General features: G+C 44.7%; 1 protein-coding gene across 1 annotated transcript in view; it reads left to right on the top strand.

The window, feature by feature from the left end:
- LOC126263529 (juvenile hormone esterase-like) overlaps positions 1-25,108 on the top strand; it is a 462,481-nt gene that overhangs the window by 289,635 nt on the left and 147,738 nt on the right. Inside the window, exon 6 of the mRNA XM_049960623.1 lies at positions 16,475-16,643. Coding sequence (XP_049816580.1) covers positions 16,475-16,643 — 169 coding nt within the window. The remainder of the gene's footprint in view (positions 1-16,474; positions 16,644-25,108) is intronic.

Raw genomic sequence — 25,108 nt, 5'->3', positions numbered from 1 at the left:
AACATGGGAGCTTGTTGCAGAGCATGTACTGCCTAAGTGGTGAACACGCAGTATATGTCCCACCTTTTGTAATGTCCAGGAGACCTTCATAAATTACACTGACTTCAGTGTAATTATTGTCTTTGAATAAAAGTGTCACCCCTGTTCGTCTTTTCACGTATTCCTGTCTGTTATCTTCTGTATTATAATGAAGTAGTTCCTTCTATGTATGGTTCAAGTTTCATCGAGATGTGTTACTTGGCAGTTGCACGTCATGCGAAAGTTACTTTTTTCCGTAAGTTTTGCCCAGCAGTATTTAGAGATACATATAATGAATTGTGCTGTAGTTGTACATCGGAGGTTTTGTAGATACGAAAATCAGGATACGTGCTTAACATTCTCTGCTGCGATTTGAGGATCAACTCTGTCTCTAGCAGTAGAAAGAAATGCCAGATGCCGAGGAAGTTGGAATTGCCTGGCATAGGGGAGAATAAGCGAAAGCAAGTATGGTTGGGTACCAATGATATTTTTAGTCAACCGGGGGGAGGGGGGGGGGGGAGAACTGAAAATTAAGCTTTTACTACAGCAGCGTCTTACACGGTGTCAGTTTGGGTACATTTAGATTATTCAGGTACTGTAATAAGGCATACAGTTTTATCATCATCATCTTGCGAATATTCTGTGTCTGGCGCCATTTCTCGTTTCCCGTACTCCACTTCCTCCGATCCTGCCAGTCTCCTCCTTGCAGTCCTCTGGCATCCATCGTGTCCTGGAGCTCTCGCCTACAGCTCCTCCAAGGTCGTCCACGTTTCTTCTTTGCGCTGGGGTTACTATCAATCTCTCTGTTTGGCCATCGGCAGTCGTTCATCGTTTCTGGATATCCATACACTTTCAGACGTTTCATCTCTATCATGTCGATTTTTTATTCATCGGCATACCACAGACTGTGGCACCATATCATAGGCCTTCTACAAATCCTCGCAGACTAAATTGGTCTCTGCCCCTCTGACAGTTCTTTTTTCTGTTGGAGTTGTAACCTCCCACTCACTTATCGACCTTAGTGACAGTGAAAAATTAAACCGCGTGTACCTAATGGAAATTTGGGAAAGCAATCGTCACCGAAGTTAATCTGTCGGTAAAGAGGGAGGAAAGGGTTACATCTTAATGAAAGGAAAAATTCAAATGAAACTGGTGGAAATTAATTTTGAAAAGGGGTAAAGTTAATCAAGAAAGTAAATGTGCGCCCGTTACGTTAACAATTAACTAGCGGTAATTAGATATTTGAGATTTGGGGGAAATCACGGTCGCCAGTCCTAAGGACAATTACTATAGTAACTGAAAAAGAAAGGTTATTACACATATAATTAGCACTAGAAGTGTGGCAACTGAAGGTTGACACGTGTAGTGTGAAAACTGAAAGTTTGTCAGAAGTAATAAATTTCGCTACACTCTGACTTAATTTAGCAAAAGAATTAATAAAACCGGAAAATCGAAAGTTAATTTAGTGACTGAAGTTAATAGTGAGCTTTCTTTCTGAAGCACATCGAGATCCAGTAAAATACGGTTAGTCTTGGACTACCTCAACAATCATTTCAAAAGCAACTTGACTCTACGCAATTTAGAAACAAGAGATTTAACTTTGAACTTGAATTAAATGATTCTGAACAATTAACAATAGTAAAATTTAGTACGTACCAAGCTGAGCTGCAGTCACAGGAAAGCTAAAATATGCTAACATAACTCGCACTCTTAATTTGTGCTCGTGTAATCTAAATATTGTAGCCAGCTATGAATACTTTAACTGAACTTTGAAATTAAAGCAGTGAAATCTAATTATATTATTTTAATGCTGGCGTTTGAATTTCAACGACACTCGGGTTCATTTCGGAAAAGGAAGGGACCCTGCTTGGCAATGCAATTGGGACAATGAGCAACAAAGGTTCATGCTAAGTTGCTGTAATTTTGCGAGGCAAATGGAACAATTTGAAAAGCTGAGGTCTGCCATACAGTTCTGAAACTTTACGTGCTTTTAGTCTTCCTTGTTGGTTGATTGAAGGTTTGAAGCCGTCGATCGAGGAGGTGGCGACAGTCACTCATTGTCGGCCGTCGCTGTTGCAGAAGCTGGATGCTGGCGCGCCTTCTTCTCGACACGGTCACCAGGCGAAACGGGCTCTTGATGTGCGCCAGCTAATGCTTCCCGTCCGCGACACCATGTCAGAAATTATCATCGCAAGTCGAGCGCAATTACATGCTGCTAAACCCCGAAAGCGCGGCAACTCGCGGGAGTGTCACACAACAAACCTGCTCCACTCGCTACTCCAGCCAGACTCCCCCTCTGCCCGCGCTCCACGCGGCAGAGTTCCCACTACCAAAGATCCTACACACTTTGATTCTTCACACGACCTATCGATGTAATCGTTCGATAGCAGATTTCCCTAGGCAAGACCCAGCGTAAAAATACAAATCATATTTACGAAACAAATCAATTATACATCGACATAAATGCATATATATATATATATATATATATATATATATATATATATATATATATATATATATATATATATACTCCTGGAAATTGAAATAAGAACACCGTGAATTCATTGTCCCAGGAAGGGGAAACTTTATTGACACATTCCTGGGGTCAGATACATCACATGATCACACTGACAGAACCACAGGCACATAGACACAGGCAACAGAGCATGCACAATGTCGGCACTAGTACAGTGTATATCCACCTTTCGCAGCAATGCAGGCTGCTATTCTCCCATGGAGACGATCGTAGAGATGCTGGATGTAGTCCTGTGGAACGGCTTGCCATGCCATTTCCACCTGGCGCCTCAGTTGGACCAGCGTTCGTGCTGGACGTGCAGACCGCGTGAGACGACGATTCATCCAATCCCAAACATGCTCAATGGGGGACAGATCCGGAGATCTTGCTGGCCAGGGTAGTTGACTTACACCTTCTAGAGCACGTTGGGTGGCACGGCATACATGCGGACGTGCATTGTCCTGTTGGAACAGCAAGTTCCCTTGCCGGTCTAGGAATGGTAGAACGATGGGTTCGATGACGGTTTGGATGTACCGTGCACTATTCAGTGTCCCCTCGACGATCACCAGTGGTGTACGGCCAGTGTAGGAGATCGCTCCCCACACCATGATGCCGGGTGTTGGCCCTGCGTGCCTCGGTCGTATGCAGTCCTGATTGTGGCGCTCACCTGCACGGCGCCAAACACGCATACGACCATCATTGGCACCAAGGCAGAAGCGACTCTCATCGCTGAAGACGACACGTCTCCATTCGTCCCTCCATTCACGCCTGTCGCGACACCACTGGAGGCGGGCTGCACGATGTTGGGGCGTGAGCGGAAGACGGCCTAACGGTGTGCGGGACAGTAGCCCAGCTTCATGGAGACGGTAGCGAATGGTCCTCGCCGATACCCCAGGAGCAACAGTGTCCCTAATTTGCTGGGAAGTGGCGGTGCGGTCCCCTACGGCACTGCGTAGGATCCTACGGTCTTGGCGTGCATCCGTGCGTCGCTGCGGTCCGGTCCCAGGTCGACGGGCACGTGCACCTTCCGCCGACCACTGGCGACAACATCGATGTACTGTGGAGACCTCACGCCCCACGTGTTGAGCAATTCGGCGGTACGTCCACCCGGCCTCCCGCATGCCCACTATACGCCCTCGCTCAAAGTCCGTCAACTGCACATACGGTTCACGTCCACGCTGTCGCGGCATGCTACCAGTGTTAAAGACTGCGATGGAGCTCCGTATGCCACGGCAAACTGGCTGACACTGACGGCGGCGGTGCACAAATGCTGCGCAGCTAGCGCCATTCGACGGCCAACACCGCGGTTCCTGGTGTGTCCGCTGTGCCGTGCGTGTGATCATTGCTTGTACAGCCCTCTCGCAGTGTCCGGAGCAAGTATGGTGGGTCTGACACACCGGTGTCAATGTGTTCTTTTTTCCATTTCCAGGAGTATATATATATATATATATATATATATATATATATATATATATATATATATACTCCTGGAAATTGAAATAAGAACACCGTGAATTCATTGTCCCAGGAAGGGGAAACTTTATTGACACATTCCTGGGGTCAGATACATCACATGATCACACTGTCAGAACCACAGGCACATAGACACAGGCAACAGAGCATGCACAATGTCGGCACTAGTACAGTGTATATCCACCTTTCGCAGCAATGCAGGCTGCTATTCTCCCATGGAGACGATCGTAGAGATGCTGGATGTAGTCCTGTGGAACGGCTTGCCATGCCATTTCCACCTGGCGCCTCAGTTGGACCAGCGTTCGTGCTGGACGTGCAGACCGCGTGAGACGACGCTTCATCCAGTCCCAAACATGCTCAATGGGGGACAGATCCGGAGATCTTGCTGGCCAGGGTAGTTGACTTACACCTTCTAGAGCACGTTGGGTGGCACGGGATACATGCGGACGTGCATTGTCCTGTTGGAACAGCAAGTTCCCTTGCCGGTCTAGGAATGGTAGAACGATGGGTTCGATGACGGTTTGGATGTACCGTGCACTATTCCGTGTCCCCTCGACGATCACCAGTGGTGTACGGCCAGTGTAGGAGATCGCTCCCCACACCATGATGCCGGGTGTTGGCCCTGTGTGCCTCGGTCGTATGCAGTCCTGATTGTGGCGCTCACCTGCACGGCGCCAAACACGCATACGACCATCATTGGCACCAAGGCAGAAGCGACTCTCATCGCTGAAGACGACACGTCTCCATTCGTCCCTCCATTCACGCCTGTCGCGACACCACTGGAGGCGGGCTGCACGATGTTGGGGCGTGAGCGGAAGACGGTCTAACGGTGTGCGGGACCGTAGCCCAGCTTCATGGAGACGGTTGCGAATGGTCCTCGCCGATACCCCAGGAGCAACAGTGTCCCTAATTTGCTGGGAAGTGGTGGTGCGGTCCCCTACGGCACTGCGTAGGATCCTACGGTCTTGGCGTGCATCCGTGCGTCGCTGCGGTCCGGTCCCAGGTCGACGGGCACGTGCACCTTCCGCCGACCACTGGCGACAACATCGATGTACTGTGGAGACCTCACGCCCCACGTGTTGAGCAATTCGGCGGTACGTCCACCCGGCCTCCCGCATGCCCACTATACGCCCTCACTCAAAGTCCGTCAACTGCACATACGGTTCACGTCCATGCTGTCGCGGCATGCTACCAGTGTTAAAGACTGCGATGGAGCTCCGTATGCCACGGCAAACTGGCTGACACTGACGGCGGCGGTGCACAAATGCTGCGCAGCTAGCGCCATTCGACGGCCAACACCGCGGTTCCTGGTGTGTCCGCTGTGCCGTGCGTGTGATCATTGCTTGTACAGCCCTCTCGCAGTGTCCGGAGCAAGTATGGTGGGTCTGACACACCGGTGTCAATGTGTTCTTTTTTCCATTTCCAGGAGTATATATATATATATATATATATATATATATATATATATATATATATATATATATATATATATATATATAGTAAAACAATTACAATATATAAAGGCACAGAAATGTCATATATTCAGGTAACAAAATAAGGAAAAAACTTACAGTACAATAGATGGAAATAGGAGGATATGCATTTCCGGCGCTACACGAGTCCCGGTTTGTCTGAAAACACACTCTTATTCCTCATTATCAGTTCATACAGGCCTCGTCTTTGTTCGTGTGTTACGTTTGACACACCGTCTACAATACTTTCCAATTCACTTTCTACACTATTGTCAATGCCGAGATTCCTCACATTGCAGTAGTTCAAATTCATACCTACATCAATACCATCCGGCCAGTTAACAATGTGTATAGGCTGGTATTGCCTATGCACACCGTCTCCTGCCTCGTCAAAGCTAACTACTATTGTTTTATGTTGTGACGTACATGTCAAAGTTTTGCTTTCGCAATTAATCACCGCACGGTACTTTAATAGCCAATCTAACCCGATAATTACTTCTGTAGTTAAGTCTGGCACGACGACAAACTCTTGTTCAAATCGTGCCCCACATATCTCGAAGTTGACAAAAATCTGTTTTGTGACCGGTTTACTGGCCTTCCCAGTAGCACCGATAATTTTCACTCCTGTTACTGGCATAACTACGATACCAGGTCTGTCTCAGTAACTCAAATATTTTCCCAGATACAGCACTCAATTCTGCACCGGTGTCAGTCAACACGTTTAGTTGTAGGCAGTGCATATTAACAGACACTACTATCTGTCTACACTTGTCCTCGTCTGTTTCTTTATTTTCCCACAGTAAATCCTCGTCTACATCCAGGTCACTCCAGAAAAAACCATCCGGCTTTGATCTTAAATCCGGCTTATCTGGCGGCTTTTTCAGCCTCTGTTCACATACAGTTTTAATTTCAACACGTTTGTCCTGAGGCTTAGTCTGTAGCTTCGCCTCCAATACCGAAACCTTATCCTGTAACTCGTCAACTAGTGAGTGTTGCTTTGCTATCGATTCACTAATTGTCACCTTCGTTGATTCCTCTTTGGTCAGATCGATCTCATCTGCCAATCTACCTGGAGGAATGTGCCCAGTAGTATCTGCAATTACTTCCTCTGGATCTGCGCAATCCACACTGCCATCGTCTGACCGTAAAATGTCAGCTCTAACCTCATACACGCTGTAATCCACATGCTTTTCTACCAATCGTGTCCGGCTATCACTAAAATTCTCGTAATCTTTCTCCTCAATACTTTCGCAATGTTTAAACTGGAGTTTTGCGTCGGATGGGTCGGCTACTTCTACCACTATAACTTTCGGTAAAGTCTGCCGGTTAGGGCCAGAACTTTCCGTTACTACTTCAAAATCCAACTCCTGCGGGACGAAACACGACGAATCTTGCTCGTGCTCCCCATTAACATCAACTATTTCTAGTAAAGTCTGCCGGTTAGGGCCAGAACTTTCTATCACTTCACAAATACTATCTTCCTGTGGGACGAAACGCGGCAAATCCTGCCCGCGCTCCCCATAAACACTTCTCCCATACAGGCCCCTATAATCTCTCAGTTCGTCGTATAAGCGACCGAACTGCCTTAACCAGACCTCATCCCTCTCTGCATCCCCTCGCTCGATGACGGACGTTTTATCCGACATCTGATCTTCTCTCAACACTTGCGAATCATTCTTAAACTCAATCTCCAGTTCCGCTGTGGGTATTACAGCTGGCACCTTATAATCGATTTCCGGAACACTACTTAAATTGTTCTCACTGACAGTGAATGCATTTTCTACTGCCGTGTCTACAGCTGATCTACTACTTGTGTGCGCACTCCTATCTCTTAACACTCTCCCGCCGTTGATTATTCCATACGGAATTCTCATAACGACGACACCTCGGTTTTCTACTGTTATTGGGCCGCCAAAATTTCTCCACGCCCGGTCGGCCCCTCACCGGCGCGGCTAATGGTTTCCCTGTCTCGTCCTAGCAGATACGCTCCCCGGATGCTGCTGAGGCGGCTGATCACACCCTCTGGCGTTATTAATATTCTGCGAAGCCCGTATCACGCTACTATGATACTGGTTTCCGTCATTCCTGTTATTATTTGCATTGTATCGATTGTCATTACGGCCCGAACCACTATTGTTATTGCTGCCAAGATTGCGGTATGCATTATTCCCGTAGTTATGATTGTTGTGGTTGCTGTTGTTACCACGGCCTCTACCAGTATCGCGATTATTGCGCCAATTGTCCTCGTCCTCAACTCTTTCCAGGAAATCATTGATTGTCCTGTAATTGCTTCCTACGTAGCGTTTTGTATCATCTGGAAGCTTCTTGCAGAGTTCCCAAACTATTTCGGTTTCCGTGCGGCGATCACGCAAATATTCCAACTTGCGGATCCAGCCCTCACAAAACTCCTTCATCGAGCCGCGCGAATTCGCATCGAAAGGCCTCGATACGACAAATTCGCGCCAGACACTTTGCTGTTTTTGCTCTGACCAGTATTCAGCCAGAAACAAATTTTTTAACTCGTCAAAAGTCAGGTTCGTAATGTTGAGGTTTAAGCCCCAACGCCTGGCATCACCAGCCAACACATCAATAACCGCATTAATTTTTCTCTCATTAGTCCATGATCTGGGTAAAACTCTTTCACAATTTTTAATGAAATCCGTCGCGTGTATACCGCCTTTTTTCAAGGGGTCGAACCGCTCCTCTTTCGTCAACAATTCCGAACTATGTGCACAGATTGGCACATAGCTCTGTTTTTCGTCAAGTTTCTCTTCTAATTCCGAAACTCTCGTAATTACTTGGCAAGTGGTTGTCGTAAGCGTTTACACTTCCCTCTTTTTCTCTTCGCAGGTATTAGCCTGCTTCCTCACTTTGGTATCTACTTCGGATACTAAAGCCTTTAAAGTTTCCACATTCTGTTGATCCTCTTTTCTCACTAATTGAATTTGTTCCGTCACCTTATTCTCGATGATCGGAGCAACTGCGTCTCCTACACTTTTCTCGATTCTGCTAATTTCGGAATCAAAACGAGTATTTATGCTCGCAATTTCCGCCTGAACGCCTATCATTTCCTGTTTAAGATTACCGATTTCGGTATTAATCACAACAATATCTTCTTTGATTTTATCAACTTTTGTGTTAACAACTCCAACATTGTTGTTAACAACATTAATAGCTTTGTTCTGATCGTCTAGCTTTCGTTCAATTTTTTCAAACTGAGCTTCTTGCTTGGCAGCCTGAGCTTCTCGCTTGGCAGCCTGAACTTCTTGCTTGGCAGCCTGAGCTTCTTGCTTGGCAGCCTGATCTTCTTGCTTGCAGGCCTGAGCTTCTTGCTTGGCAGCCTGAGCTTCTTGCTTGGCAGCCTGATCTTCTTGCTTAGCAGCCTGAGCTTCTTGCTTGGCAGCCTGAGCTTCTTGCTTGGCAGCCTGAGCTTCTTGCTTGGCAGACAGAGCTTTAATTTCTGCCGATTGACTCTTGATTTCGTTAATCAAAACATTCAATAAATCAGTTAAATTCTCGGAAACTACCGGTTTTACTTCAGTAGCGGCTTCCTCTTTAAATGTCCCCCCGCATTCGTCATCCAGGGATTCATATTTGTTTTTCACTTCCGATTCCGAAACATTTTCTAAAGTTTGGAATTCCATTTCTGCTCTTTGTTGCGTTTCGGCGGTCGCGTCTTTCATGCTAGCCGCCTGCCCCTGAACAATGGGTGCCGCGGTGCGCGTTTCCCACTGTTCGACCGATTGTTTCGTATCCAAATCTACCAAATTTTGGCAATTGTTGCCTTCACTCATTTTAATAATTTTCAATATAAGTAACAAATCTCAAATCTAACTAGGATTCCTCCCACTACTTAATCTCGCTGACGTAACTATCTGTTTCGTAACCAGTACTTTGTTACGAGATTTGCACAATGCAAAATTCGTGTCCAGAACAACCTCAAATCTGAAGATTGTCCTGTCACCAGGTTACAGACTCCGTAATGTGAATATTCCATCAATACATAAGCGCCCTGATCTGAAACCATTCTGTTCTTCGTATATATTGTTTTATGATGATGTTTGGTACACAGTCCAGCTTAGAGATACCGCAACTTTGCCGCCAAAGTCCATCTCTAGCTCAGGCAACTTCCTTCTCTGGCACTTGTTTATTACCCGCGTTTTTGCTCCGTACGTAGAGGTGTTATCAACAGCTGAAGAGTATATCACCTGTTTAGCCCTTTTGTGTTACTTTGTTATTCCAAACGACCACCTTGTCGTAAGGGCCTCTTGTCCTGCTCTGTTTTATAACTTACGTCATCTTCATTTTTTCCGTTTCATGATATCGTAACCCTCATAAACTTAAGACTTAAATCCACTGATCTTACTGGCTCCATCTCCAAATCATCTAAGACATTGTCGCCAACCTTCTGATATTCGGTTCTTATCAAGCTAATTGTGAGGTCCCAGCTTTCAAACTCCTCTTTCAACTTCCGCAGCACGTACTCAGCACCATCCTCGTGTCCTGCTATGACGACGTTGGCATCAGCGAAGAGAAGTGTGTATAGGATTTCGTCCCACAGAGGGACTCCCGTGGATTTTAAATAGCGCCGGTGCTGTAAAACACCCTTGGCGTATCCCTTTTATAATAGTGAATTCCGGTGACACTGAATTTCCTACTTCGACGGCACTCACACAGTCCGTATAGAACTATTAACTGCTCTGCTGAGAATAGTTGACACGCCACTATTCTTCATACTAATTGTCCACAGACTGTTTTGTGGCACCATATCACAGGCCCTCTGCAAATCCACGGAGGTTAAATAGGTCTCTGTCCCTTTGACATCTCTCTCCCCTGTTAGCTTCCGTAATGTGAATAGTCCATCAGTACATAAGCATCCTCACCTAAAATCATTCTGTTCTTCACGTATTGTAGCCTCCATCTGTATTCTTTCTTTTAACGTTGTCTCGTATAATAGTGGTAGTGATGGTATCACACTTAGGACCCGGTAATTTCCACAGTCCTGCCTATTCCTGTTTTTGTAGAACGAAGCAGTAACAGACCTCTTCCATTCTTTAGGTTCCTGGTCCCCTTACAACTTATTATACAATTGTACCTAGATATCACACAAAACTATAGGACCTGGCTTTATTAATTCTAAGTTTACTCCACCCGAACCCAGATGTTTCCCACTTGTCATAGGCTTCACAGTTTTACAAATTTCTTGCGATGTTACGCAGGGTGATTTAGCTGCCCCTAGCGATGTCGTTTAATGCAATCCACAATGTTATACCAGGCCTTCAAAAACAATGCATGAGCGTTTCATATTCTCTCGCTCGCTACACTATATAACTACTAGTCCTACAGAAAAAATGAACAGAATCTTTTTGTAGGAAATTTAATGTAGTTAAATTTTGTACTGGCATACGTTTCCACTGGAGGCGACAGTTTGTGAGTTATTCAAGAAAAACCTACACCTCCACCCCCACACTCATCCCTCACCAATCAAGATTTCCGGCATGTTGTTCGTGGCACTCCCTCCTACCAATCTACAAAAGTTTCCGACTGCACAAACTATGCGTAACATTCGACGTTCTGTGGTCTCTATTGATTGAACTATTACGCCACCAGCATAGTCAGCGCGCCCGTGAAGCTAATGAAAGGAAAACAACTTTCGTGACAGTTCTATCCAAACTTAACCCTTACGAGGAGAGTAGTTTCGTAGTCAGAAGACCTGACGAATACAGTGATGTAATTGTTTATTTTATGCTGTTAAAATTCACAAAATTGTTAGTTAAAATTTACACAAAAGACAGTTTTACAACGTGTAATTGGTTAACTAAGCCGGCGGCGTAATACGGCCAATCAGTGAAGACCAAAAATGGCCGAATGTGGGAAATCCTCCGTGCTGTCGCATACACACTAGAAATCCTGACCGGTCGTGGCTGAGTGAGGTAGCGGAGGTGTGTCTAAAGGTCACTTTTACACGTTTTTCTTGAATAACTCGAAAACTACGGCCTCTAGCGAAAACGTATCGCAGTACAAAATTTAACTACATTAAATGCCGTAGAAGAATGTCCTTTTCATTTTTTTTTTTTTTTTTTTTTTTTGTAAGACATAGTTTTCGCGTAGCGAGGGTGAAATAATATGAAATTCTCGCGCTTGGTTTTGAAGACCAGTAATACATTGCGAGTTGCATAAATCGAGATTGGTAAGGGCAGCTAAATTATTTTGTACGTCGTGCACGCGGATTTTCGGTCTACTTCCGCCAAAATTAACATTCCTTGTATAAATACCTTTCTCTTCTCCATGAGCAGGGCTTGGTAATACTTTACCCACCCCTCGATGCTCATTAGAGCAATCCCACTACTGTCCTTGTTTTTGTCTTCAGTGTTTTCGACAGTTTGCTTGCTCTAGCACCACCAAAGTTTTCTTCTAGAATGACGGAAAAAATCGAGACACCCTAAAATAATTAATGTACAGTAATGATTTTTTGAGGAGACATTTTTTATAGCAAACATATTTAAGTGATTAACATCGCAAGTTCATAAGTTAATGGAAGCGCGAGATAGGCCATTGAAAATGTGAAACGCTGGTACAGTAACCAGCGTAACAGTCATACAGTTGAATGCAAGCATTCAAACGTGCAAGTACTTTATTGTACAGGTGCCGCATGTCAGTTTGTGGGGTGGAGTTAAATGCCTGTTGGGCTTAGTCGGTCAATACAGTTGACGTTGGACTTTTCTTCCGATGATGTCCCATACTTGCTCGACTGGAGACAGATCTGATGATGGAGCAGGCCGAGGCAACATGTCGACACCATTTAGGGCATGTTGGGTTACAACAGCGGTATGTGGGCGAAAGTTATCCTGCTGGAAAACACCCCCTGGGATGCTGTTCATGAATGGCAGCTCAACAGGTCGAATCACTAGACTGACGTACAAATTTACAGTGAACGCTTCTGCTGTCATACAAAATCACACCCCAGACCGTAACTCTAGGTGTCACTACAGTGTGTCTACCGTGCAGACAGACTGGTTGCAGGCCCAGCTTTCATCAGAAAAAAAACAGACGTCAATTCTGCCCTCCAATGGGCTGTCGCTTGACGCCACTGAAGTTGCACATGGTGATGGTTTGGAGTCTGTGGAATGCACGTAACAGGGCGTCTGGTCGGAGCTGTCCATGAAGTAACCGATTTGTAATAATTGTTAGCGTCGCTGTGGTACAAATTGTTGCTCAAATTGCTGATGCGCCAGAGGCATACACCGAACATGACAGTCTTCCCCCTTGGTAGTGCCACTTGCCCGGTCTTCTTACGATCGTACATTCTCGTGACCACCGCTGCCAACAGTGGCTACAATCGTGCCAAGCATTTCTGCAGCATCGCAGAAGGATCATCCAGCTTCTCGTAGCCGTTTCGCACGACGTCGTTCGAGCTCTGTGAGGTGCAGATAATGGCGTCTGCGTCGCATTATAGGCATTCTTGACCAACATGAACTCACCACGTCCAATCTCAAAGGCAACTTATGCTGACGACTGTTACGTACGAGGGTGAGTCAAATGAAAAACTTAAATTTGTAATAACAAATCGAAATTTCGCGCCGTTGTCGTGTAATTTGGTAATCGTGCTACAAACAGCGTGCAGAATGGCTTGTAGGTGGCAGCATAGTGCAGATGCACACATTCCGTCGCAGTATCAGTATAAAGATACCCGCCCCACTTTGCGACTTGCACCAGGGAAGAACAGCGTTCTGTTATTCGGTTTTTGCGTAGTGATCGTGTAAAACCTATTGAAATTCATCGACGAATGAAGGTTCAGTACGGTGATGCATGTTTGTCACAGCAGCAAGTCTACGAATGCAGTAGGAAGTTCGCAAATGGTGTGACTTCAGTGGAAGATGCTCCTCGTCCAGGTCAGGCTCAACGAGTTGTGACTCCACAGTACATTGAAGCAGTTGAAGCCATAGTGAAGGAAAACCGCCTAGTGACACTGAATGACATTGCAGCATGTTTACAGATAAGTCACGGGTCAGCACACCACATTGTGCATGATGTGCTCCAGTTTCACGAAGTGTCTGCAAGATGGGTGCCACGGCAGCTGACTCCTGAAATGAGAGAACGATGTGTTCATGCTTGTGAGGAACTTCTTCGGCGCTTTGAACGAGAAGGTGATGGCTTCCTTGGAAGAATCGTTACTGTGGACGAAACCTGGGTTCACTTCCACCAGCCGGAAACGAAGAGAGTGAGCAAGGAATGGCGCCATTCCTCGTCACCAAAACCAAAGAAGTTTCGCACAGAACTATCAGCAGGGAAGGTTATGCTGACTCTCTTTTGGGGCGAAAAAGGCGTCATTTTGGAGCGTTTCATGCCTAGAGGGACGGCTGTCACCAGTGTATCATACACAGATCTCCTAAAAAATCATCTACGGTCTGCAATCAAATCAAAGCGACGTGGATTGCTGTCAGCAGGTGTCCTTTTGCAACATGACAATGCAAGGCCCCACACTGCCCGTACAACAGTTGCAACGATTACTGACCTCCATTTTGAGTGCCTTCCTCGTCCACCATACTCGCCAGACCTTGCCCCAAGTGATATCCATATGTTTGGACCACTCAAAGACGCAACGGGAGGAAAGAAGTTCCGTTCTGATGAAGAAGTACGCCGCGCGGTGCATGACTGGTTTCGCGGACTACGAAAAGAATTTTTTTCTAAAGGAATTTATGCACTTTGTAAGCGCTGGAGGACTTGCATTGAGCGTGGGGGAGATTATGTTGAAAAATGATACATCTTTGTACCACTTCTGCACAATAAATGATATTTAAAAAAATATTTAAGGTTTTCATTTGACTCACTCTCGTGTTTATAGCAATCCAGATTTGCATCCTCATATTGGCACTACTAGCGCCTCTCTTACGCGACTGGCGCGAAATTTCAATAGGCATCATGTTTCAGATGCAGAAACACGTCTACAGACTTTCGTTTATGTTGCACAACTCGTTCTTGGTGCTCTGATTTTTTTACGTTAGTGTATAGCGTCTGCCACTTTCTGCCATGCCTCAATTTTAACTTTAGTGATGGCCCTTTGGGCTTCTTTCATTTTGGCCCTGTATATTATAGGACATCATCAAGCCGAGTGCTCAGCCATTTTACAGGTCTCGTTTTTCATCTTCACCAGTTTCTCTGCTTCCTCATTCCTTCACGGATATCGCCTCTCTTTTCTACATCTACATCTACATACATACTCCGCAATCCACCATACGGTGCGTGGCGGAGGGTACCTCGTACCACAACTAGCATCTTCTCTCCCTGTTCCATGCCCAAACAGAACGAGGGAAAAATGACTGCCTATATGGCTCTGTACGAGCCCTAATCTCTCTTATCTTATCTTTGTGGTCTTTCCGCGAAATGTAAGTTGGCGGCAGTAAAATTGTACTGCAGTCAGCCTCAAATGCTGGTTCTCTAACTTTCCTCAGTAGCGATTCACGAAAAGAACGCCTCCTTTCCTCTAGAGACTCCCACCCGAGTTCCTGAAGCATTTCCGTAACAGTCGCGTGGTGATCAAACCTACCAGTAACAAATCTAGCAGCCCGCCTCTGAATTGCTTCTATGTCCTCCCTCAATCCGACCTGATAGGGATTCCAAACGCTCGAGCAGTACTCAAGAATAGGTCGTATTAGTGTTTTATAAGCGGTCTCCTTTACAGATGAACCACATATTCCCAAAATTCTACCAATGAACCGAAGACGACTATCCGCCTTCCCCACAACTGCCATTACATGCTTGTCCCACTTCATATCGCTCTGCAATGTACGCCCAAATATTTAATCAACGTGACTGTGTCAAGCGCTACACTACTAATGGAGTATTCAAACATTATGGGATTCTTTTTCCTATTCATCTACATTAATTTACATTTATCTACAGTATATTTAGAGTTAGCTGACATTCTTTACACCAATCACAAACCCTGTCCAAGTAATCTTGTATCCTCCTACAGTCACTCAATGACGACACCTTCCCGTACACCACAGCATCATCAGCAAACAGCCGCACATTGCTATCCACCCTATCCAAAATATCATTTATGTAGACAGAAAACAACAGCGGACCTACCACACTTCCCTGGGGCACTCCAGATGATACCCTCACCTCCGATGAACACTCACCATCGAGTACAACGTACTGGGTTCTATTACTTAAGAAGTCTTCGAGCCACTCACATACTTGGGAACCAATCCCATATGCTCGTACCTTAGTTAGGAGTCTGCAATGGGGCACCGAGTCAAACGCTTTCCGGAAGTCAAGGAATATGGCATCCTTCTGGTACCCTTCATCCATGGTTCGCAAGATATCATGTGAAAAGAGGGCGAGTTGCTTTTCGCAGGAGCGATGCTTTCTAAAGCTGTGCTAATGCAGAGACAGTACTTCTCTGTCTTAAGGAAATTCATTATATTCGAACTGAGAATATGTTAAAGAACCCTGCAACAAACCGATGTTAAGGATATTGGTATGTAATTTTGAGGATCCGTCCTTCTACGCTTCTTATATACAGGCGCCACCTGCGCTTTTTTCCAGTCGTTCGGGACTTTACGTTGGGCAAGAGATTCGCGATAAATGCAAACTAAGTAAGGAGCCAATGCAATACTCTCTGTAAAACCGAATTGGAATCCCATCAGGACCTGGCGATTTATTTACTTTCAACCCATTCAGCTGCTTCACAACCCCAGGGGTGTCTCACTATGTTCTCCATACGGGAATCTGTACGAGACTCAAACGGCGGTATGTTTGTACGATCCTCCTGCGTGACAGATTTCCCCAATATTGTGTTCTCCCCAAGTGCTTCAGGGGCCGCCTCACATATCATTACTTTACCAGGCTGATACATGTTCCGTACAGTACTATACTCGATATACTATGCCTCGGCTGCCAGTTTTAGCGTGTCACCAGTATTGACTTTGTTCCGCTAGGGGGTAGAGAGACGTGGAGGGACTGTGCCACAGGGCCCTGTGTGCAGGACGTGGACATGCTGGAGCAGTTCCCGTTCGTGCCGGTGCTGGAGGCGGCTGGCAGCCCGGGGGCGCTGATCACCAGGGAGCCGGCCGACCTGCTGCGCAGCGGCGCCTTCCGCCAGCGGCCGCTCATCATCGGCTTCACCTCCAGGGAGGGCCTGCTCTTCTTCAAGGGTGTGTATTCTCCTTCTGCCGGCCGGCGTTGCCTAACCAGCGCAACGACAGGCTCAACGATTCTGCAACACGTTATTACTGTGTAGGATAATCACCAAACACGGGTTACTTAAGTTGTGGTTGAAGTTCACTTTTCTCCGTGCTTGCTTTCAAATGCAGGGTGACATTTATTCAACTACAAGGGTCGTTCAATAAGTAATGCCCCACATTAAAAAAAAAGCCATTAATATACACTACTCGCCATTACAATTGCTACACCACGAAGATGAGGTGCTACAGACGCGAAATTTAACCGACACGAAGAAGATGCTGTGATATGCAAATGATTAGCTTTTCAGAGCATTCACACAAGGTTGGCGCCGGTGGTGACACCTATAACGTGCTGACATGAGGAAAGTTACCAAACGATTTCTCATACACAAACAGCAGTAGACCGGCGTTGCCTGGTGAAACGTTGTTGTGATGCCTCGTGTAAGGAGTAGAAATGCGTACCATCATGTTTCCGACTTTGATGAAGGTCGGATTGTAGCCTATCGCGATTGCGGTTTATCGTATCGCGACATTGCTGCTCGCGTTGGTCGAGATCCCGTGACTGTTAGCAGAATATGGAATCGGTGGGTTCAGGAAGGTAATACGGAACGCCGTGCTGGATCCCAAATACCTCGTATCACTAGCAGTCGAGATGACAGGCATCTTATCCGCGTGGCTGTAACGGATCGTGCAGCCACGTCTCGATCCCTGAGTCAACAGATGAGGACGTTTGCAAGACAACAACCATCTGCACGAACAGTTCGACGACGTTTGCAGCTGCATGGACTATCAGCTCGGAGACCATCGCTGCGGTTACCCTTGACGCTGCATCACAGACAGGAGAGCCTGCGATGGTGTACTCGACGACGAACCTGGGTGCTGGCAAAACGTCATCTTTTCGGATGAATCCAGGTTCTGTTTACAGCATCATGCTAGTCGCATCCGTGTTTCCCGACATCGCGGTGAACGCACATTGGAAGCATGTATTCGTCATCGCCATACTGGCGTATCACCCGGCGTGATGGTATGGGGTGCCATTGGTTACACGTCTCGGTCACCTCTTGTTCGCTTTGACGGCACTTTGAACAGTGGACGTTACATTTCAGATGTGTTACGACCCGTGGCTCTACCCTTCATTCGATCCCTGTAAAACCCTAAATTTCAGCAGGATAATGCACGACCGCATGTTGCAGGTCCTGTACGGGCCTTTCTGGATACAGAAAATGTTCGACTGCTGCCCTGGCCAGCACATTCTCCAGATCTCTCACCAACTGAAAAGGTCTGGTCAATGGTGGCCGAACAACTGGCTCGTCACAATACGCCAGTCACTACTCTTGATGAACTGTGGTATCGTGTTGAAGATGCATGGGCAGCTGTACCTGTACACGCCACCCAAGCTCTGTTTGACTCAATGCCCAGGCTTATCAAGGCCGTTATTACGGCCAGAGGTGGTTGTTGTGGGTACTGATTTCTCAGGATCTATGCACCCAAATTGCGTGAAGATGTAATCACATGTCAGTTCTAGTATAATATATTTGTCCAATGAATACCCGTTTATCATCTGCATTTCTTCTTGGTGTAGCAATTTTGATGGCCAGTAGTGTACATAGACAAACGCCTTTGCTGGTGCTTCACAATTGATGTTTGTTCTGTGTACCTGTGAAGTTTCGAACCGTTCTGGCAGATGGCAGAGCGGTAGTACAGCGTCAAAATGGCGTCTAGATACGACTCAAGTTACAAGCAGCGTGCTGTTTTTGAATTATCTTGTGTAGAAAAAGAAAGCGTGGTGAACACCCATAATCGTTTGTGGGAAGTGTATGGCGATGCTACAGTTGATAGTACAGTTGGGCGATGGGTGTAGAAGGTTACAGCCTCAGGAAATGCAGAAACAGAGCTCCATGATCAGCCACTCTCGGGACGTCCTGTCACAGCCACTGCTCCAGACATGCTGAATCGTCCGGATGCCATTATTCTTTCCGACACCCGCAACACAACTATACAATTGGCTCTACAGTTGTCGGTCAGCATTGGAAGTGAGTCTGCAATTATCGAGACTCTCGGATATTGAAAGGTGCTCACGAGGGGTTTCACGAATGTTCTTAGCGGACCACAAGATTCAAAGAAAGGCCATTTCATTTGAATTGTTGTAGCGTTGAGACCAACGGAAAGACTTTTCTGTCACTGATCGTTACGGGGGACGAAAGCTGAGTGCACCACTTTGAGCCGGAAACGAAAAGGCAGTCCATTCTCATTCACATCAAAAGAAGAAATTCAAGACAACTCCCTCTGCCGTAAAAGTCATGATGACAGTCTTCTGCGATTGTGATGACGTCATTCTCGTGGATGTGATTTCAAGAGGGTCAACCATCAATTCAGAGGCCTACGAGAAGACTCTGAATAAACTCAAGAACCGTTTCCGACATGTTCGATAGGATAAGAATCCAGTAGCAATCTTACTCCAACACGATAATGCACGCCCACACACAAGTGTGAAAACCCGGGAAGACATCACCAAGTCCTGGCACCCTCGGACTTCCATATCTTTGGGCCGCTTAAAGATTCTCTACGAGGAACACACTTTGAGGGTGACGGGAGTGTCACTCATGCAGTGAAAACGGTTACACCAACAGGACAAGAGTTTTTAACAGCATGGTCTTCCACAACGATGGCGTAGCGCCACAGAACGTGATGGAGACTACGTAGAAAAATAGGACATTGACAAGACATGTTGATGTATATTGCCACCAAATTCTCTTAACATTAAATATGTTCAGAGAAAGAAAATGGCGAGCATTACTTATTGAACGACCCTCGTATATGAAGAAAAACAACGTAAATTAGTTAGAAACTGCGGCGTGCACGCAATTCATTCAACATGTAAACGTGACTACAGGCATATGGATTTAGGTTATGACATGTTCGATATGCTTGCCATCATTGCCGATGATGTGGCGCAGACGAATAGCGAAATTCTGAATGACCCGCTGAAGTGTCGGAACATCGATGCTGCAGTGGTTTTGGGGTTGCTGCTGTACACCTTGTCTTTAATATAGCCATACAAAGAGGAGTCACATGTGTTCAGATACGGAGAATATGGCGGCCAATCGAGGCCCATGTCAGTGGCCTCTGGGTACCCCAGAGCCAGAATGCGGTCCCCAAAGTGCTCTTTCAGGACATCACTCCCTGCTTCGATGGGGCCGAGTCCCGTCTTGCATGAACCACATTTTATCGAAATCTGGGTCACTTTGGATAATGGGGATGAAATCTTCCAAAACCTTCACATACAGTTCGGTAGTCACCGTGCCATCAAGGAATATCGCACCGATTATTCCGCAACTGGACGTTGCACACCACACAGTCATCCGTTCAGGGTGAAGAGACTTTTCCGTTGCGAAATGCGGATTCTCAGTCCCCCAAATGCGCCAATTTTGCTTCTTGACGAACCCATCCATATGAAAATGGGCTTCGTCGCTAAACCAAACCATGTTAACATCAAAGTGCGCGTACTAATTCCCACAATTCCCCTCGACCAAGGGTGCAGTTTGAATGTCCTAATGCAAACCGTTCGGAAGTTTTGACACTTTTATTTCATATTGTTCAATAATTGTCACCCTGTATATAAGTATGTGAATAAAGTTCTGCAGCAAACTTTTCTTAATACTCATGCATGTCTCGGTGAAGTCTCACAATTGTTGTGGGTTCTTTTTATTTTCTGTCAAATAATACGTAAAATTTTTGCATGATAATATATACAGTTTTGGGATTATGGTATTTATGTTCAGAACATAATTATTATTATTATTATTATTATTATTATCTTGTGGCCTTCAATGTACCGCTGTAGACAATTATACAAAGGTTTATACAATGAGTTGTTGTTATTCAATAATATATTTCAGTTCAATATCAATGCAATAAGACAATTCAATAATGTAATGGTTATACAAGGTTTAATATAATTTATAATATAAAGGGTGTTTTGCTCATTTTTCTGCCCATTAATTCGTCATTCTTTCAGAATGGTTCAAATGGCTCTGAGCACTATGGGACTCAACTGCTGTGGTCATAAGTCCCCATTCTTTCAGATATTTTCTTTCTTTCTTCATCTGAGATCATTCTTCCTATAGTTCTTTCATTGAGCTTCGTTTGTAATCTGATTTGTGTGTGTCTTGTAGTATTTCGGTTATTTCTTTTGCTTTTTAGATCATCTACTGTGATTTGGATTCTCTGGTATGTTCCTTATCTTGTGCGAGCCATTTAATGTTTCTCTTTCTACTCCACAATTTATCTACGTATTATTCTCGTACTAATTCTGTTTTCTGGTGTTCTATCAGATGTCCATGGAAGAAGATGCGTTTCTTCTTGATCGTGCTCATTGCTGGTTCTGTTTTCTTGTAGCTTGTTTCATTTGAAGCTGTTCTTTAATGTCCATTTACTTGATAATGTTTATTTATGCATGTCCCAATTATTATTCTTTCTATCTCGAGTATTTTGTGAACTTATGCCTTATTAGTTTTGTTGAAGATGGTTTCAGCTGCATATCATATTTCTGCTTGGGTAACTGTTTTATAATGTTTTCATTTTGCAGCTATGGATAGGTTTTATTGTTGTTGTATTGTTGTATGTGGTTTTCGTAATGTAATTTGGTTTGTTCGTTTTTGTATTCTCCTTTGCCATGTTGGTTTCTCATTTAGATTGTATTTTATGATTTCACCTAACTGTTTAAATGTATCAACAATTTGACTTCCTGTTCTTCTGTTCTAATTTTGTTTGCAAGTTGTAGATCAGTTAGTACTATCAGTGATTTTTCACATGTCTTTCTAAGGCCGATTTTCAGTGCTATTTCTTGTAGTGATGTAACTTCCTGCCTGGTTTCTCGAACGGTGGTAACAAGATGTGCAACATCATCAGCAAATCCCAGCCAGGTTAATTTTATATCACTTTTCGCACTTCTAATTCCTCTGTTCCTTGGATTATCCTTGCACTATTCTCTCATTATATACTCCAGTGCACAGTTGAACAGTAATGGCGATAAGCAGTCACCTTCTCTTAAACCTGCTTTTGTGAGCATGGGTTCAGAAATTTCTCCTCTAAACATGACTTTTGAATTGGTGCTGGTCAGAGTAAGTTAGATTAGTTTAATTAGTTCTGATGGAATCCTAGATTCCTTACACCTAATAGTTAAGCTCTACGGAGACAGTCATATGCCTTCTCGAAGTCTAAAAATTTTGTAGCCAGAGGTTTGTTCAGTTTCCTGTGATACGCCATGATCAATTTTAAATGAGTAATCTACTTTGCACATCATCTCCGTGGTCTTAAACCTCCCTGGTACGCTTATGACTGTTTTAGTTGTTCCTTGATTCTTCCATACAGCAAAATGGTTCAATGGCTCTTAGCACTATGGGACTTAACATCTGAGGTCATCAGTCCCCTAGAACTTAGAAGTACTTAAACCTAACTAACCTACGGACATCACACACACCCATGCCCGAGGCAGAATTCGAACCTGCTACCGTAGCAGTCGCGCTCCATACAGCACCTTGGATAAAATATTGTATGTGCAGTGTCATGTTAAGGTAAATGCTTGTTATGAGGCTTGACGTGTAGTTGGTCAGCCTCACCAGTAAATCTTTGCTTGATGATTACCATTGCTCGCCAAATGTATCTTCGTCACGTTTCTTTATTCTACAGATGTATTTGTGCATGGCCGGCCACAATGGGTGTTTTCTTGGTATCGTAGTAATATGGTTTTCCATTACTCCCCATTCGGTGAGTTGAATGGACCGAACGAGTGCCATGCCGATGGGAGCGCACGTGGAGTGGCTGTGCATCTCGGTGCGCATGTCTGCTTTTTCCGCTCTTCCCGTGGCCCATCGGTTTGTTTCTGACCTGGCATTCCTTAAGTTCTTGTGCCTATGCAGGTTTTCATAATCGGTCCGTTCTGTGTTCATAATGAGTGTCTAGATGGTGGGACCCTTTTTTTAGCAAGTTAGAATTTTTTAGCGCTTACGATACCGAAGACCGTAGTGCCCTGACAGGGAAAGCCCAGCATACAGGTTTTAATCACTTGTCACATTGTATCTAACTGTAAGTCGTGTTATGAACAGCTTACTATGTGTATATTCCTGACTTCCATATATGAACAAGGGTAAATTATAATATATAGTTTTGTATGGCGCTAACATGGATAATGTTTTTGCTTCAGAGGTTTTACTCTGTAATTGACGTACTTTATTGTATGTAAGTGTGCATAGTATGTATAGTATGTACAGTAAGTGTATGCGAAAGTGTTCTTTGCATGGGTATTTGATTACCAGTAATAGTAAAGTTGTATTACTGTAGTAATGGGTGGTTATACCGTGGGACTGTGTGTGCACTGCTTGGGCAACGCTATCTAGTGGCCGGTTGTGAACCACTAGAATCGCAGTAGGTATACGTGCGCGGAATAGGGCAATGTGAGACGACGGTTGTTACTCGAGCAGCGGTCAGTACCAAATAGTTTTATCTTGTGACTTGGGTTTTACAGTTGATTTTATATCAGCTGGCCTGCCTCATGTATCGTTATATCCAAATGGTTTATAAATGTTAATATATATTCAAGTATGTGGTACTGTACTAATAGTAATGTATATAGTGTAACTCATGTAAGTCCTCCCTCAAAGCTGTCATGTTATATCTTCATAGACCCGATGATGGCACCTTTAGTGTGTTGAGACCGGTTATCCAGTAAACAGTATTTAAGCGATCCGGGCTTTTGAATTATTTCTACAACAGAGTGATCGCTCCACTACGCACTATGTGTTCACTACAAGATTACATTGTCTGGATTGCTCTTATCCTCCTCCCTGTGTAGTGGGTGGATGACAGCCGTGGCCCAAGGTTGAGACAATGGTTCTCTTATTCAAATCTTTTTTTACTAATATGTAATGAAGTCTTGCCTGTATCTCTTGAGCATTTCCACAAAAACGTAACTCCTCAACATGCCATTCATTTATTTATTTATTTTGTCCTTTGTGGGTTTTTCTACTTTTTTGAATCTTGGAGGATCTAATTTGTTAGGTTTACTTTTTATTGGAATATTTATGTTGATTTGTTAGAGTTCTTTTGGTTCTTCGCAGTTCGTAACATTATTAAAAATATACATCCTAATATCACCTATTGACGTTTATGTAGCTATCTGTCATTTGCAGTGTGGTGTCACCGCCAGACACCACACTTGCTAGGTGGTAGCCTTGAAATCGGCCGCGGTCCGTTAGTATACGTCGGACCCGCGTGTCGCCACTATCAGTGATTGCAAACCGAGCGCCGCCACACGGCAGGTCTAGTCTAGAGGGACTCCCTAGCACTCGCCCCAGTTGTACAGCCGACTTTGCTAGCGATGGTTCACTGACTACATACGCTCTCATTTGCAGAGACGACAGTTTAGCATAGCCTTCAGCTACGTCATTTGCTACGACCTAGCAAGGCGCCATATTCAGTTACTATAAGTATTCTGAACAGATAATACTGTGAATCACGTACCGTCAAGAGCGACGTTCATCATTAATGGATTAAAGTTAAGTATGAAACTAATTCTGTCCGCTTTCTGAATTCTAATTCCTTGACATGACATGTTCCAGACTTCGTCAGTATAGTTCTTCCCTCCTCACGCCAGCCTGCGTGAGCTAAAACGCGTGCATTTCGGCCTCCTCTAGTAACACGGTGTTGACTCTTCTGCCAACACAACATGCAGTATAGCCGATATTTTGCTCCAGTTTGTCATCTGCAGCTAATGAGGATTTTTCAGTGTATATTACGCATACTTACCGAAATTTTAGACGTTTTCCAGCTGTACCTTCTCCTCCCGTTTCTCTGTTTTCTGTTCGTCCCCGTTCTACAGCATTCCAGTCTCTCATAATTTTTCGATTATCGCCTCTCTTTGCATACTGAGTTACCTGCTCAACGTCCTCATATATTTTCTGTGTGTCTGCATCTTGCAGTTGTGACGTACTTGAACTATTATTGTTAGCGTTGGTCCACTTTCGAATCTGTCACTGAACTGTTTGCAGCATCTATCTGCATTAACTTCTTATACCTCTCGAATCCTATTCCCACTATACCATTTTCTGCTGCTGTTACTGTCCTATATCTGCCTGACTAGAAATTCGTATCTTTTCCATTTCACCTCACTGACACTCATTTATCTCGATTAACTTTTTACATTTCCTTTTTTCAGATTTTCTAGGTCCCCTATCGCGTTCAGGCTTCTGATGTTGCACGCTCCGAATCGCAGTGTGTTGTATTCCCGTTTTCTCATGTTTACCTCCAATTTATCAATCCCCTATCGGAAATCTGAATGAGGACCTAATCCTAAATCTTTTGTTCAGGGATCATCAAAGCAAATTTTCTTGTAGCAGGCCACATATCCTGCAGACAGACATTAAGTACCTTTAATG

This window comes from Schistocerca nitens, chromosome 6 (assembly GCF_023898315.1).
Source record: "Schistocerca nitens isolate TAMUIC-IGC-003100 chromosome 6, iqSchNite1.1, whole genome shotgun sequence".
Lineage (NCBI taxonomy): Eukaryota > Metazoa > Arthropoda > Insecta > Orthoptera > Acrididae > Schistocerca > Schistocerca nitens.
The sequence above is the reverse complement of the archived record's forward strand: the minus strand, read 5'-3'. Positions and strand labels throughout refer to the sequence as shown.